Source organism: Arachis stenosperma, chromosome 6 (genome assembly GCF_014773155.1).
Source record: "Arachis stenosperma cultivar V10309 chromosome 6, arast.V10309.gnm1.PFL2, whole genome shotgun sequence".
Taxonomy (NCBI): domain Eukaryota; kingdom Viridiplantae; phylum Streptophyta; class Magnoliopsida; order Fabales; family Fabaceae; genus Arachis; species Arachis stenosperma.
Window position 1 is genome coordinate 23,747,652 of NC_080382.1, and position 16,309 is coordinate 23,763,960.

At 32.7% G+C, this 16,309-nt stretch overlaps 3 protein-coding genes across 4 annotated transcripts; 1 reads left to right on the forward strand and 2 right to left on the reverse strand.

Moving 5' to 3' along the window:
• Nucleotides 1-348: 348 nt before the first annotated feature.
• Nucleotides 349-1,977, reverse strand: LOC130933905 (protein FAR1-RELATED SEQUENCE 4-like). Its single transcript, XM_057863506.1, has 3 exons — nt 1,697-1,977; nt 838-976; nt 349-720 (listed from the first exon to the last, which is right to left on the reverse strand). The coding sequence occupies exons 1-3, from the start codon at nt 1,975-1,977 to the stop codon at nt 349-351; spliced, it is 792 nt and encodes a 263-aa protein (XP_057719489.1).
• A 1,646-nt stretch (nt 1,978-3,623) lies between these two features.
• On the reverse strand, nt 3,624-6,515 carry LOC130936785 (diaminopimelate epimerase, chloroplastic). The gene is made up of 9 exons (XM_057866935.1): nt 6,192-6,515; nt 5,948-6,115; nt 5,779-5,849; nt 5,543-5,600; nt 5,241-5,420; nt 4,789-4,873; nt 4,459-4,518; nt 4,245-4,318; nt 3,624-3,891 (listed from the first exon to the last, which is right to left on the reverse strand). The coding sequence occupies exons 1-9, from the start codon at nt 6,459-6,461 to the stop codon at nt 3,775-3,777; spliced, it is 1,083 nt and encodes a 360-aa protein (XP_057722918.1). The 5' UTR covers nt 6,462-6,515; the 3' UTR covers nt 3,624-3,774.
• Nucleotides 6,516-6,708: 193 nt separating this feature from the next.
• LOC130935898 (serine/threonine-protein kinase AFC1) lies at nt 6,709-11,349 on the forward strand. Of its 2 annotated transcripts, XM_057865812.1 has the most exons (12): nt 6,709-7,043; nt 7,398-7,572; nt 7,857-7,883; nt 8,011-8,164; nt 8,249-8,297; nt 8,413-8,527; nt 8,755-8,846; nt 9,231-9,387; nt 9,490-9,554; nt 9,982-10,079; nt 10,168-10,273; nt 10,673-11,349. In XM_057865812.1, exons 1-12 carry the CDS (start codon nt 6,918-6,920, stop codon nt 10,832-10,834), a joined length of 1,326 nt encoding a protein of 441 aa, XP_057721795.1. In that variant the 5' UTR covers nt 6,709-6,917; the 3' UTR covers nt 10,835-11,349. The 2 variants fall into 2 exon arrangements, with proteins under 2 accessions (XP_057721795.1, XP_057721796.1); XM_057865813.1 differs by lacking the exons at nt 6,709-7,043; nt 8,249-8,297; nt 8,413-8,527 and having other exon boundaries at nt 7,404-7,572.
• The last annotated feature ends 4,960 nt before the right edge of the window (nt 11,350-16,309 follow it).

The window sequence follows — 16,309 nt, forward strand, 5'->3', positions numbered from 1 at the left end:
GTACAATCCTCTCTTGGATAATTCATATTTGGTGCATTGTAAAGAGTGGAGCTTGACTAAATCGATGATCCGGAGTCTAAAAGGTTCAACTACAAAAGACATAATTAATTGTATATTAGCAAAATGAACAATTGAATTTTTAACTAATCAAAAGCAAGTCAATTTTACCTCGCTTGGAGCTATCGTTTTCTTTTTCTTCATGGCATTTGAGATCTTTTTTTCCAGGTTTGATCCAAGTCTGTTCTTGGACCGACCTCTTGTTTTGACATGTGGTGGGCTTTGAAGGTCATTCACATTGCTTAATGTCACTTCTTCGTGGGTTAACAAACTTTTTCCTTTGCTTCTCTCTTAATATTCTTCCATATCCGCCATGACCTTGTCAAATGTTCGGTGCAGAATTCCGGTCAACTCTTCAGACTCGGATGCAAATTCACATATATTGTGTGACCGAAACACCAATTCGTCAAATCTCTTACTTCTCGGCTCCAGTAGAGGTTCATCTTGGCTGCTCTTGATGTGTGTATGCCTCCTCTTTATGTTCTTTCTCCAGTGTTTCAATATGTATTTCGGTGCCACGTTATCCACTCGCTCAAAGCTTAGGACACCTAGGGAATGGCGGCACAATATGCCCATAGACTCAAACAGCAAGCAATGGCACTTTACATCTCGTGATACTGCGTCGTAGGTGACGACAAACTTGTTGAATGTGGAGTTGGAAACCTGCTATATGACTTCATATGTTGTGAAACCTAGGGTGGAATGCATTGATCTTGTGATACAGTTCGCTTTACCTCTGAATTGAGCTTGAACTTCCCTGAACTTCTCATGGGTATATACATGCTGAAACTGTGCCTCTATTGCTGATTTTGTTGCACACAGTATCACGGTGTAAAAATCTGCAGCATCGAATTCTCTCTCTGTTTGCTCTCTGCTTGCTAGGCAATTGTCATATTGCTTCACGAAGTGTCTCAAGGAGCTATTCCGTGTGATGAACTTGTTGAAAAATGAATGCATGCTCTCGCTCCTTTGTGTGCTTCTCATCCTGGCCCAGAAGTGGTGATCCAAGTAAACTGGAATCCATATATGCCAATCCTCGTACAGCTCTGCAAAACAAATCGAACCCATAAGGTGTGTTGAACCGAAAACAGTGCATGCTTTGAGAAAAAAAGATATGAGCAGGAAAATAGTTCGAATTGAAATCTCAATTACTTGAAAGCCACTTGTTGCCTCCGAGACTGTACTTTCTGAGGAAATTGATCTAGTTTTTGTCACATGCTTCTTTTGTGTACGAATTCCAAACAACATAGCTCATCTCTTGTTCAATTTCGTTGTGTCCCTTGTAGCTGTTTAATTTGCTTGGGATCTTCTTCATAATGTGCCAGATGCACCAACGGTGAATTGTTGTTGACATGCACAGCTCAATTGCCCTTTGAATTGATGCGCATTGATCGGTAAGACTAAATTTTGGTGCCTTCCCTCCCATGCAACGTAGCCAACATTCAAATAGCCATTTGAATGATTGGATGTCCTCATTTTTCATCAGCGCACATCCGACAAGTGTTGACTGGCCATGGTGATTCACGCCCACAAAAGAACCTAAAACCAAATTGTACCTGCATAAATAACAAGCAGACTGTGGTGAACCGAAATATATACATGCATTGAACATCAAAATATATTTGAATGAACCGAATACCTGTTTGTGTTATACGTGGTGTCAAATGAAACCACGTCTCCGAAATATTCAAATGCAGCCCTGCTTCTTGCATCGGCCCAGAATGCATGTTTAATACAATGATCGCCTTCAAGGTTGAGCTCAAAGAAGAAATTTTGGTTCTTCTCTTTCATTCTTACTAGGTACTTCCCAAATTCTTTGGCATCGTCTTCTTCGGAAATATTCCGTACTTCCCTTGTGATGTAATTCCTGACATCTTTTTCAGTAAAATCTAGTTGACGGTGGCTACCAGCTGCTGCCATAATTGATTGGTAAGTTTGTTCGGTCTGATTCCGGCTTCATCGTGGGTTTCGATGGTGCGACGCACAAACATGCTAAGCTCCCTATGTTGTTTGAGCATCTCAGCCTGGTCTGGACAACAAGGATGTGAGTGATTCAAAATAACTTTGGAAATTGTCCAAAGACCAACATCCTTCATTATGTGTACGTAAATTTTGGCCAGACAATTTAACCCAGCTGAAAGGTTTGTCTTCAAAGTTGGAGATATCTTGGATTTCCACCTCCCCTCTCTGGTGCATACAATTAGTTGATTCTTAACCTTGTCTCCATCTCGAGTCGTGTTCCTTATTTTCGTAGAAAAATCGGCAAGTTTGGAATAATGTTTGTAGAACTTTCCAGCTTCTTCTAGTGTCTTGAAAATCATTCCTACCTTTGGGACAAATTTTTCATCCACAACATAGCTGGTCTGCATGGTGAACCGAAATCTTAATTATGATGAACCGAAAACATAATTACAGTGAAACAATTATATAGTGCTTAGGGAACAGAACAAAATATATTCGTCTAATTTTTTTTACTCCTTTCTGCATACCGAACCGAACACATGGACATGGTGAAACAACTCTATAGTTACTCACAGTTACTCACACTTACTCACAGTTACTCATAGTTACATATTATCAATTCAATTCAATTCAATTCAGATATAGATCACCTCAGTCCATTCAATTCACTTCAAATAAAATTAGCAATTGCATTCAATTGAATTCGATTCAAAATTCAATAATCAAAACCTCATCAAATTGATGCGTTTCGGAAGAATTATCCAAATTGCACTCATTCAACTGATTTGAAGTTGATTTATTAATAGTTTCAATTCAGAAGTGCCGATCGAAGAAAAAAACGAAGAAGAACAACAAAGCTAATTACGTTTAAGTCAATTCAGATCCATAATACAGAGAAGAAAAACGCGAACAAAAGAGCACAATAAATTTAATTAGGTTGAAGAAGAAGAAGGAGAAGAGGAAGAAGAAGAAGAACCAAAAAAAGAACGCAAACAGAAAAGAAAAAGAAGGTACTTGAATTACGTTATATAGAAAGGTTTACATTGAGAAAGGTGGATCATACAAAAGAAGAAAACAAACGAGAGTTTGGGTGAGAAAAAACACGTGTAGTAGAAAGTACTTGGATAAAATCCATATAATTTTTAAATAGATGTAGAACTTTTCCATATAAAAATCTATCAATTTAGTTGCTAAATCATATTAGAGATAAAATTTAAGTAATTAGGATAAAGAACAAAATTAATAAATTTTTACAAACATATTTAATTAATATTTAATTAGACATGTCAAGTATTATATATATATTCAATTAACATTTTACATCAATCATTAACCATAATTGTTAATAAAGTAACTGAAGACCAAATAGAATTAATTTTTAATTTTTGATAGACCAATTTAATTGAAAAATTTGAGACATTTAAAAAATATCTTACCTTATGAACTAATTTCACTATTAACCCATGAAATTAAACTCAAAGTTCCTCACATAAAGATGTTTTTCTTCTTCGGCATTCGGCACCATAAAAGCTCCCATCTCCTGGTGTTTGGAATTGATAAACATTTCTCACAACTCATTGTTATCTAATCTAATGTACACATAGTACAACATAAAAAACAGTCATTCAACCTATTCAACCTGTCGACCAAACAAAATTGAAGTTTGCACCTCTAATATATAATTTATTCCATAATTGGTAATTAACAGAGGATTGAGTTTAACAATATCATTTATGGGGCAATTGCGCAAGCATATCAAAGGGGCAAAGATCCATAAAACACAAGGTCTGCTGAGCCTGTCATATAAATATGATTATCTTCCTCCTTCCACTCAATCAGCAAAGGCCCTCCAGGTAGATCAACCGTGCAATTCTGTAACAATTTCACATATTAGAAAACAAAAATAATAACATCTAAACCATGTCCTCCTAATTGGATATTGTTTCATCCAAAGAAAGTTATTTCAAATTTAAGGGAATTAAAATGTGGTATTTTGATTGACTAGGGTTCTAAATTCCCCAATATTTTAAAATGCTCTATCCGAACAGTCGAACACAACCTTAATGAAAATTCATTTTCCTTCTTGTTGCAGGATAAATATAAAACTCAGTATGTCTTCCTAGATTATTTTATTTTGTGTTTAAAAACAGCTTATAATCTGAGACAGCTTTTGAAGAAGAAAAAAATATTTTATTGAAAGAAATCAAAATAAAACATGAACATACCCTCCCAGCTCGACCCTCAAGAACTGCTGCAACAACTGTGGCACAAGCTCCAGTTCCACAGGCTAGAGTTGCACCTGCATATAAACAATTTGCAGAAGAAAAAAAAAGAAAAAGAAAGCAAAACCACAAGAGTTAAGTTCTCCCATATAAATATTTGATATGCAGACCACACATGATTCAACTTTGACATGAACAAGCATATAGATGTTCTAACCTGCTCCACGCTCCCAAACACACATCTTCAGGTGAGAATTAGACAGAACTTGTACAAACTCTGCACGTTAAAACTCATGAGATCATTCCATGTTATCGCAATGAGAGTGCAGAATTGCAATAGGATTAAATGATAACCATTTGGGCCCTTTAGATCAAGCTCAATGAATCAAAACATGGAGGTTGAAAATTTGGGGTACAGGACAAGGCAGCAGCACAATATTATTGAGGCACTAGTGTAAGAAATAAAAGATTGAAGAGCTGCACACAGTATAAACATAATACAGAGTGTTGACAATCATACTCTAAGCATGAAAATTGACAATCTGACCTGTGTTAGTTCGTGCAGGGAACACCTCATGATTTTCAAATTTTGGACCAATTTCTGCTAGCTTCAAATCATCAACAAGCAAATTCTGTGGCAAATAGAAGTCAAAACAGAAGAAAAAAGTTGTTAAAAGTTATTGTCACACTGCTCTGACAGAGACAGAAGCTTCTCCCGAGGTGTTAAACCAAAGGGTCCAGTAAACAAAAATACTAGAATTTCAAAGGAGCTTTCTTCATTTTGAAATAAAAGGTTGTACATTCAATTGTGCCAATGAATATCTATGCATCTGTAACAGAATATTATCGCAGTGGTCATTTATTGGGTTTTTTTTGTACTTCTTTGCCATCTTACACAGCTTCATCCCTTTGGATAGAAACAAATGCATGAAGAATGAAGATAATTAAAAATGGGAATTGTAACTATGCAATTATATATTGTATGTTAAAAGTATAGACCTGGCTTTCTTCATTACTGAATGTTATACAGTGTGGATTTCCCATGCTAACACAAGTGACATTCCATGTAACTCCATCTACATCTAGTTTTGCTTTAACAACAGCACCGTCCTTATTTGCAGGTAACTTAGTAGGCACATCTGATGGTTTAAGAATCGGCTCCCCCATATCAACTCTGACCTGAAACAGTTAGTACTACAGGAATGAATACCAGATAAGTTTGAAAACAAAACCCTTCAATTCTAAACCAACCAACAACACTAAATAAGTAAACTGCAAATACTAGCCCAATAACAACTTACGTTCCCATCCTCTACGATTTCGGGAACAATGAGACCAGCACCAGTGTGTACGGTAAAACTGCAAACAAACAAACAACAACAAAGCCTTACAAACATTGTTATACGATATTTTCAACAAGCTATTCATTCATAACAAGTCCGCTACCATTACAGATATCCACACAATATCGCAGGCTACTCGCTATAACAAGCAAAACATTGTGAAATCTTCTGAGTAATTAGAGAATGAGTATTACCTGTGCCTGCCGTGTAAATTCTCAAGCTGAGAAACAAATTTGGCAAAGCATCGCACTCCATTGCCACACATCTAACGAGAAAAAGGTACCAATTTAAGTGAATAAAATATCAACAATCGATAATTAATAACAAAAATAATAATAAAAGAAAGAAGAGTCTGTTGATTACCTCCGGTTCACTACCATCAGAATTAAAAATTCTCATGGTATAGTCAGTGCCATTGATTCCAGGAAGAACAAAGATAACTCCATCGGCACCAACGCCAAAGTTACGGTCACAGAGCTGAACGGCTTTCTCAGCAGTGATCTTTGGCTCCGAAGAGTCTCTATTATCAATCTATTCAGAAACCCACACGCAATGTTATAAAGGGGAAAGAAGGTTGGGGAAATGATGACGTGGCGGAATGGCTCACCAAAACGAAGTCGTTTCCGAGGCCGTGGTACTTGGCGAAGTGGAGGAAGCCGGACTCCTTGCGCTCGAGAAACGAACTGGTTGAGGTTTTGACGGGAGCATCGATGCTCATCGAAGAAGAAGAAGCGACGATGCGAGGGTTAGTGTATTTAAGAGTGCGTTGAGGAGTGGCCAAAACGGATAGCGTGGTGGAAGAAGAATGGCGAAGAAGACTGTTGTGGCGGCGCGTCGGAGAAGTAATAGGAAGAGAAATGGTGGCGGCTATGGCCATGGCTGAACGCTGATGATTGCTTCCTGCAATGCTCGACTTCGACTCTCCTCATCGCTGTCCCGATCTGACTTAACGACTTGAATTCGTTTTTTTTTTTTGACCATTACAGTGGTTACAGTATTATTGGGCTTTTATGGGCTGTATAATTTGGGCCTCAAATTGGGCTTTTATGGGCCGTATAATTTGTTCCTCAAGAAAATAATGTTGGCCGAAATCCATAACCATCGGTTCCGTTGATGATAACGCTTCAGCATTCTGTTAACCACGGTTAAGCCTGAACCCATTCTCCATCTCTCTCTCTCTCTCTCTCTCTCATCCGATCCAACTTTAGGTGGTTATTCGGAACAAAATTTCCCCAACTTGGTGTGTTTTCTGATCCGGACGTGATCTGAAAACAATCGAGTTCAGTTCAGAATTCTTATGCTATATCGTGACGAGAGCTTTATGCTCAGGTAAATGGAGACGCAGCGGATAATGGAGATTCCGCATAGGAGCATAGACAAGAGGCCAAGGAAGAGACCTCGTTTAACATGGGACATGCCTCCTCCTCCGCCTCCTATTCCTCCTCCTCTTCCTTGCAAGGTTTTCATTTATCTCATTCTTTCTTCTCGGCATCTTTATCTTTTTCGTAATTTCCCCTATGCTTGATTGCTCGTAATTTCATACTAGTGAATTGATTTGTATATCAATTTGATGCTTACTTTTTTTAAAAATTAAATAAACAAATTTGCCTCTGGTTTGGACATTTTTAGCTCAATTAATGTGTATAGAAATTATTAATTATTATCACAGTTGGTGTATTTCATATGGATGAAGTTTAGGTTGATTTATAAGCAACATTAGGCTTGATTGTTGTGTATTGGAGTCATATAATTTTAAATGATGGAAACATTTTTTTGCTTAATTTTTGGTTGATTGGTCTGTGAATGATTGCAGGTTCTTCCAGCTTCAAATCGCAGCCAGGAGGTTGGGAATGGCATTGTTCCAAATCATGTTTATTCATCATCCATGTTTTATAGGGGAACGTCTCGAAATGGATCGCCCCCTTGGAGGCCTGATGATAAAGATGGTCACTATGTTTTTGCCGTGGGTGAAAATTTGACACCACGATGTAGGTGATTCATCCTCATTTAATATGAAGTATATTGGTTTGCAATGCTCTGTTTGTTAAGTCTAGTATCATAGAGCCTCCTGCCTTCCCTACTTTTTTTTTTTTTTCATCTTTCCAAGTTTCTATTTATGACTCATCTAAACTGAGATTTTGAATGATTAATTTTAACAAATGAATCTCTGTTGGGTAGATTTGTTTTCTTTTGTCATTTTTTGCTATTATGTATAGCTTTATGCTTAGGTCATATGTGTCCTTAACTAAAATTGATTCTGTTATGTTTGCAGACAGGATTCTTGGTAAAATGGGTGAAGGTAGCATCCAAGATTCTGGTTCTTTTTATGGGATAAGATTTTTAAGCTTACTAAAAAAAATCCTATTCTTGGAGTTGTTTTATTCCTAAATGTTATGGTCTAATTTGGATGCTTGAATGTCATTCAGGAACATTTGGTCAAGTCTTGGAATGTTTTGACAATGAAAAGAAAGAAGTTGTGGCAATTAAAATTGTTCGCTCCCTAATCAAGTATCGTGAGGCAGCAATGACTGAAATTGATGTGCTGATGAGGCTAGCCAAACATGATGTTTCTGGTTCTCGGTAAGAGTTCATTCTGGTTCTCTTCCATTATTGGTTGTAGATGTTAAAAAGTAATTGTGGTATAAGTGGTTTCGTTCTTTGCAGTTGTGTGCAAATACGGAATTGGTTTGACTATCGTAATCATATTTGTATTGTAAGTATTTATTGATACTTGTAATTTGATTAATATGACAGGAGTATCTATTCCATCATGTTTAAGTATTCTGTGAGTTAAAAAACTTGCGGATCTATTGAAATGGTTTCAACAGGTATTTGAGAAGCTTGGACCAAGCTTATACGATTTTCTACGCAAAAACAGCTATCGTTCTTTTCCCATTGATCTAGTTCGGGAGTTTGCCAGACAACTTTTGGAGTCTGTAGCATGTGTGTGAACATATCTTGTACCAACTACCAAATTATTATATATTTTATACATATATTGTGCTGCTTTTCTGTTGGGAGGTTAATTTTCAAGACACATGTAATGGCTCATAAATATTGAATGCGGATAGTTAAGCTTGATGTTTGAAAACAAGTGAAACTATTATTGAGTTAACAGAAAATAAATATTTATGCTTTTAAGACTCTTATTTTATTCTTAATATCTGCAGTTATGCATGATTTATGCTTGATTCACACTGATTTGAAGCCAGAGAATATTCTGCTTGTCTCATCAGAATTTATCAAAGTGCCAGATTATAAGGTATCCTCTTTTCAGTCATTATCCTACTATGCTGATTCAACTTTCTTTGTCAATTGTCAGTTGCTGAAACTAATGTGTAGGTGCTGGCAAATGTTGTTAACAAATTCACTTTTGAACTGTGTAGTTGCATTTTTTTTTCCCTTGCTAAAAAATATCGGCACTTGTGCTAGTTTCTGTAAGATAGTTTTGGGTAAGATAGTATCTTTAAGATAGTTTTGGTTAAGATAGTTTTGGTTAAGATAGTTTCTATAAGATTGTTTTGGGTAAAGATAGTTTTTGTATTCATGGAAGTTCTGTTGCACTTGTTTGTTCTCAACAACTCAAAGATCAAAATTTAACATCCATTCTCTTTTGTCGCCATGTTCTTCATTTGTGACATTTAAGTTTTTGTCACGGACCACAAAAGATGGCTCCTATTTCAAGAATCTTCCCAAGACAAGTTCCATTAAACTCATTGATTTTGGGAGTACAACATTTGAGCATCAAGATCATAGTTATGTAGTGTCAACAAGACATTATCGTGCACCAGAAGTTATCTTAGGTAACTTTTGTTCCTTGTGAAATTTATGCTTATTGGATCAGTGACCATACCTTATATTTACTATCTATATTTAGTATTTACTATCTCTTGTTTTTTCTATAGGTCTTGGATGGAATTATCCTTGTGACCTTTGGAGTGTAGGCTGCATATTAGTTGAACTTTGCACAGTAAGTAGTCAACACTCTAATCCTTTATGGAAAGGTTTAAAAATAGTTGTCCATAGCTGGCCTAGAAAATTTGATATGCTATGTTTTGTCTACCTTAGAAAATGTTATATGGTATGTCAAGGGATCAAAATAACTTTCTAATTGGTCAATTCATACCACTTGGAAGTTTGGATTGGGTAGCTAGTACCTATAACATGTGTTGATGACATATACATGTTATTTCCAACAGGTTTTTGATCTTGAGGCCTGTTGATATTTATAATGGCTAGATTATATTCTTATTTCTTGTTGCCATACTTCCATCAACAAAAAACCTTTTCTATGATCTTTAATTTGTGTCTTGGGTTATTTTATTTCAGATTTCCATATATGTACTTTTGTTTATTTTTGGTCTTGTCTAATGTTCCTCTTCATTTTATATTAACAGGGTGAGGCACTTTTCCAGACGCATGAGAACTTGGAACATCTTGCCATGATGGAGCGAGTTTTAGGGCCACTGCCTCCCCAAATGGTGGTCAGGGCAGAGTAAGAGCTTTTGGATTCTCTTTGAACTTGGAAATATTTTTTCTCGTCAACCTTTCTGTGGATTTTCATGTAATGCCTGGTACTGCAGTCGTCGAGCCGAGAAGTATTTTAGAAGGGGTGCACGTTTGGGTTGGCCTGATAGTTCAACTTCAAGAGAAAGCATGAGGGCAGTTTGGAAATTGCCTCGATTACCGGTAATTCCAACTCTGTGGTTTGCCTATACCTAATTCATCTTTCATATAATTATATATAGTACGTGTTTTATATGATGATTCCGTGGCTTAGTGGTCTTCCTCTTCTACCTGCCACATGTTTTGCTACATTTTTTGCCTTAAAATGATAATTCTGTAGACGACACTTGGATGAAATTAAGGTCAGTGCAAAAAAGGCTGAGTTGATTAGATGCTTAATGCAAAAGTATTTGTCATCTACACGTGATAGCTTCAAATTTTTCAACTGAGAGCTTCTGCTTACCCTTGTAACCAAGGAACTTAATGATTATTATATCATCTAGTTTTCTTCCATGGTGACAATGTGTCAAGTAGTTTTAATCCAGTTCCTTACCTGTTTATTTCTCTAATATTCCTCTGCAGAACCTTATAATGCAGCACGTTGATCATTCTGCCGGTGACTTGATTGACCTCTTGCAAGGGCTTTTACGGTATGAACCAGTAGAGCGGCTTAGAGCAAGGGAAGCGTTAAGACATCCCTTCTTTTTGCCAGGAGATCCTAAAAGATATGGTTACTCATTATAAGTGACAAAATGGTGTGGAGAAGAAAACACTGCCGAGAATGTAGGGTAATATCAACACAAATACTATGAGTCATTTTATTGCTCCACTGTATAGTGAAAAAGTGGATTGCATCACTTTTTGTACTATGCATTCTTTGTGTGTTAGTCGTCTCCTTTCGTTTCTTCGGCCCTCCCCCATAATTGGTGTTTTAGTGTGTAAATTAATTCCTGCTGTGCTGCTTAATTGGAAGCACCTATCGTCACAACTCACAAGGAAGTGTTTGGTGAGTAGTCAAATGTTGACTTCGTTATACGTCAGTTATTGGTTATTGCCTCTCAGTGATTGAGAATAGGGCATTATAATATGTCTCTCTGGAATTTTATCTTCTCAGTTTGCTGCTTGGTGTTTTAATTGCCCACTTACTTGTTTCTTGATGATTTTGTGAAATGACTGATGTAAAAGTCACGGTGATAATGTGGAAACACATTACTGTGATGTACTTAGTATATAAGTAAGCAACAATATACATAATTGTATTTTTTTTTAGACAAATTAAAGAAAATGCGATTAAATTGATGAAAAAGTTGAAATCGGTCAAGTTATTACTATATAAAATAAGGAGAAAAGGATAATTTGATTCTTGACTTTTCGGTCCGCAGATATTTAAGTCTTTGAGGATTTAAAAATACATTTAAGTTTCTAATTTCTTCAAAATCTGGACATATTGATCCTTAAATCTAACTTGTTCAATTTTAAAAATTCTCTCACGTGTCAGTAAAATATGAGTCACGTTTGATTTTTATGTTGATTCTGACAGATTAAAGGGAACATGAAAGATCAATATGTTTAGGTTTTGAAAAGGTCAGAAATTTAAATATATTTTTAAATCTTCGAGAATTTAAATGTCTATGGATCAAAAAGTCAAGGATATTTGTCATTTTCTTTAAAATAAGAGTAATATTACATATTTAAGTTTTTTTATGAATTAAATTAAACAATAAAATTTGAAATAATACTAGTCATAACATAACTGATTTTTGTTATATTAGACTAATTTAATTGGACTTAATTAATAAAAAGACTTGAATGTGTAATATTATTTATAAAATAAATTTTTTAACATATTAAATTTGAACTTAAAATATCGTATTTTAATTGAATTTTAAATACCTAATCAATTGTATCATTTTTACTTTTATACGGATATAAAACTTGAAAAATACTTGTATAATTGTATTGTACATTTAATGAGTGTTTCAAAATTTTATTTTTATCAAATGTTAACCATGGATTAAATTAATTAAAGATACGGCTATTCATGTGCTAAAAGTATGTAGAATAAACTTGAGTTATTACTTGAAAATATATGATAATTATTCCTATATTCTTTTCAAGTTATTAAGTTAAAACTAAATTTAAATATTGGAAAGAGGTCAAATTCCTCTTTTTCTGTAAGTTACTATTGTAAGAACTACAGAGCTGATTGGCGACCCGAGGACACATAAGAAAGAAACAATCAATTTTGTTGTTATATTAACAAATAAATTCTTTCATAAGAAAAAGAAAATATTCAAATTATTGAAATTATTCTTTTAAACGTATACAATACATTTATGGTTTAGTTTGTTATTTAAATTCTTAAATCTCTAAATTATAATTTATTATTTTATCCTTCCAGGCTCTTCTTCCTCTCTATAATAATGATGTAATTCTGACTATTTAATCGCAACAATATTCTAAGTAGCCCATTGCTACACCCTATATGAACATCTGCATGTCATTGTCATTCATAGCTGTAATCGCAAGTTTATATATTTAGTACTTATTTATGCATAATGCTTTTCTTTACTTTTAACATATTAATATAGTATATCTTTATTTCAAGCATTGCCTTAAAATGTGGCTTGCAACGTAATCATGCAACCATGCTTTAATTTCAAAGAATTATTTAAAAAATATTGTAGGTCTGCATTGATGTCTTATCGTTCTAATTTGATAAGCATGAACATTTAAAACAAAATAATTTAAAAACATTAATACATTCTTTTGGCCATGTGGCTCATAATTATTGAATTGCATTTGATAGGTTAAGTATTTTTAGTCTTTCAACAAAAAAAATTTGTTTCAATCGTAAATATAATTTCTGATAGAATTTAATTAGAGAATTAATTTTTTTAATTATTATTAATTTTTAATTTAAAATTTAAAATTTAAAATTTTATATTATAAATTTTAAATTTTAAATTTTTCAAAAATAAAAATTAAAAAATTAATTTTCGAATAAAGAAAACAAAACTTACTAATGCTAGCCATCTAAAAATTAAATATTTTTTAAAAAATTTTTTTTAATCAATTAATAAATCCAAATAACTGAGAAATGATTTCATATTTATTTTAGAATCTCGCTACATATTTAAATAAGTTTACATTTAAGTTCATTTAAGCTAAGTTTATACCGCGCGGTTTGGTCTTCTTCTTTTTCTTTCTCCTCCTCCTTCTCTTACTTCTTCTTCTTCTCCTTCTTTTTCTTTCTTTTGTTTTATTATGGTCATTGTCACCATCATTATATCACTACATCCATCTCTTTCTCTTCCTTCTTCTATTTCTTTTTTATTTGAACTTCTTTTATCTCCTCCTTCCTTTTCTTCTTCCTCCTCTATCATCATTATCGTCATTCCTAATAACACCAATATTTTGCTAACATCTTTATTGATTATGATTCTCTGTGGTGATCGAATGAACCGAAAATATTATCAAAAGAAAATTATTGTATAACACCAAATGAACCGAAAATGGTCTATTATATAATTTAAAGTCAGAAACGTAAATGAACCAAAAATATTATCAAAACAAAATTATTGTATAATATTAAATGAACGAAAATTGTCAATTATATAAATTCGAATTTGATGATAATGATAACGACCATACGTATTAGAAGAAGATAATGACGACGACGATGATGATGATGATGATGATAGAGGAGAAGGATGAAAAAGAATGAGGAGATGAAATTTCAATAAGAGGAGGAGGAAGAAGAAGACGTAGCATCCAGTGTGAAGGGGGAGGGAAAAAACAGAAAAAAGAAACGCATAACTCAAATCACTTAAATGTAAAATTGTTTAAATGTAAAGAATTACTCTTTATTTTATGTTCATTTTTAAATTTCTTTGCTAAGTAAGAAATACGGTATGTTTTATTAGTTAAATAAATTTTAATTTTTTATTTATTATATTTTATATTTAATAATTTAAATTTAAAAATTAAAATTAAATTTTTAGAATTTAGAATTTATCATTTAAAATTTAGAATTTATTATTTATAATTTAAAATTTTATATTTAAATTTTATACTTTAAATTTAAAAAGTATTGTACTCTTTATTTTATTTTATTTTAAACATACTAATATTCAGGATCATTTTTATCTATCTATAAAGTATAGACATTTTTTTTATTTATTATGTACATGTGTCGGACACATTTTAAACATGACATTTATTAACCGTTGTCTAACACTCATGTCTTGTGTATTCAACCGTATCTTGATAAAAAATAAAAAAAATTCAGATATATTTAGATACACATAAATATTATTATTTATCAATGTGTCTAATTTTATTCTTAATATATATTCTTGAAATAAGTTTAGAAATAATATATATTATTAACTATTAAATAAAAAATATTTTAAATATTTTATATAATTAAAAAATATTAAAAATAATTAAAAATTAATTTATATTTTAATATTAAAAATATTAAAATATTATTATAATTTATTTAATATATATCGTGTTTCAGCATTTTATAAATATTTTAAATGTGTGTTTGGGTGTCTCCTATTATGCCATGTTCTGTTTATGTGTCAGTATTATATTTCATAGCTAGTACCTGCCAACTAATTGTCAACGGGCCTACGGGCGTGTAGATGCATCGTTCCCCAAATTTGGCAAAATGATAATCAATAGTAATAGAATAGGTGTCTTCCACAATTTTGTTCTCAGGTAGCTTTCTCTTTTTATCTTTATTTTTTTTATTTTTTTATGTTTTTTTTACATACAAAAAATTTAAGGTCATGAAATTAACTACTGATATGTTAATTAAGTTAAACTGTTTATCTTATACTGTTTTGTGTAATCTTTTTCCTGATTTTATATTAATGCAAGATGTGTATATCATTGGCTGTCTTTTTATGAGAAGTTCAATGTAAGAACCTTTTAATCGTAGAAAAGAGGGGACCTAAGTGCCACTTGAATCACAGGGTAGTTTTCTAATCTAATTAAAAATTCTTTTAGTTAATTTTTTAAAAGATTTTTTTAAAATAAAGTAATTTGATGTTAGATCTTCTATGTAAAAATATTTTTATTTTTAAATTAGATTTAGGTACATTAATATAAAAAAATTTATTTTTATTTATTTATTATGTTAAGATGTTTTCTAAAATAAAAAGAGAACTTTTTTTTTTTTGGTGACAAAAGAGAACTTTTTAAGAAGATAAAAACTATAATTTTTTAAAAAAATTATTTTCTAATACTTTTATTTTTACTCAAAAAGTTTAACAAATATACTCAAATTATAAAAAGTTTTTTTTTTGGTTAAAAATATTTTTCTTATAATTTGATGAAATTCAAACACACAGAATAACAAAAAACTTGCTAGTGCTTAGTAGAGTTTCAGGTTAATTCATTTCGCTTCGGTCTTTACTTCACGTTTTTCTCCCCTTCAAATAAACAACCGAAATTTTTTCATTTGACTTTAAAGTTGGAGATAGTCGTATTGTATTTAAGACGCACAAAATTTTTGTATTTTCTATTTTTTCAAGAAGGAGGGGAAAAAGATGTGAATTTTCTATTTGAGAAAGTATAAGGAGACAATGTGATATTTGTATAATGTGTACAATAGAAATTTAGGGAATATTAGAGATATAATCATTAGTGTTATCTTTTTCTAGATTCGAAAGGTCAAGAGTTCGATCCTTTGTGAACTCCAAAATCAGTTTAGATGGTTGGTGATGTTCATTTTGTAACTTATATAGCCCATTATACACATTGTACAAATATTTCATTGGCTTTTTAGCTAGACTCTTTCTATTTTTCTAAAGAATATGTTTTTCAAGAATAAACTAAAATATTTAAAATTTAATAAAAATAATATACGGAATTTATTTTAAATATGGAAAGGGTAATAGTGTATTTATCCAATATTAACGATTGGGGTGTTTTACAAATTTGTGGGTAAGTTTAATATGCATGGGTGCTAGCGCCGTCAATGTGAGCCAGAGGTCGTTGCAGACGTGGAGGCGTCCGAATAACACGTGGAAGGTGTGCTGAGCAGAGATCACAACCATCTTTTGCAGAATTCGTCGCAGACGTGGAGGCTCTCGAACAATATGTAGAGGCCGTGCTGCGCAAAGATTTCATGCAGCTTTCGCAGATATTTTTGAATATTTTCGAGAAGTTACCGAGACTTTATCAACACGGAAAGGATATATTGGA

Excerpts from the sequence above, each read along its gene's own strand:
- LOC130936785 (XM_057866935.1), bottom strand. The coding sequence starts at position 6,461 with ATGGCCATAGCCGCCACCATTTCTCTTCCTATTACTTCTCCGACGCGC. Across the intron at positions 4,874-5,240 it reads TCAGTAATGAAGAAAGCCAG|AATTTGCTTGTTGATGATTT; the intron begins GTCTATACTTTT and ends TATTTGCCACAG. Across the intron at positions 4,519-4,788 it reads CCCTGCACGAACTAACACAG|AGTTTGTACAAGTTCTGTCT; the intron begins GTCAGATTGTCA and ends TTTAACGTGCAG.
- LOC130933905 (XM_057863506.1), bottom strand. The coding sequence starts at position 1,977 with ATGGCAGCAGCTGGTAGCCACCGTCAACTAGATTTTACTGAAAAAGAT. Across the intron at positions 977-1,696 it reads ACCACGTATAACACAAACAG|CTCCTTGAGACACTTCGTGA; the intron begins GTATTCGGTTCA and ends CACACGGAATAG. Across the intron at positions 721-837 it reads TAGAGGCACAGTTTCAGCAT|GTTTCCAACTCCACATTCAA; the intron begins GTATATACCCAT and ends GTCATATAGCAG.
- LOC130935898 (XM_057865812.1), top strand. The coding sequence starts at position 6,918 with ATGGAGACGCAGCGGATAATGGAGATTCCGCATAGGAGCATAGACAAG. Across the intron at positions 7,044-7,397 it reads CTCCTCCTCTTCCTTGCAAG|GTTCTTCCAGCTTCAAATCG; the intron begins GTTTTCATTTAT and ends GAATGATTGCAG. Across the intron at positions 8,298-8,412 it reads ATCGTAATCATATTTGTATT|GTATTTGAGAAGCTTGGACC; the intron begins GTAAGTATTTAT and ends TGGTTTCAACAG.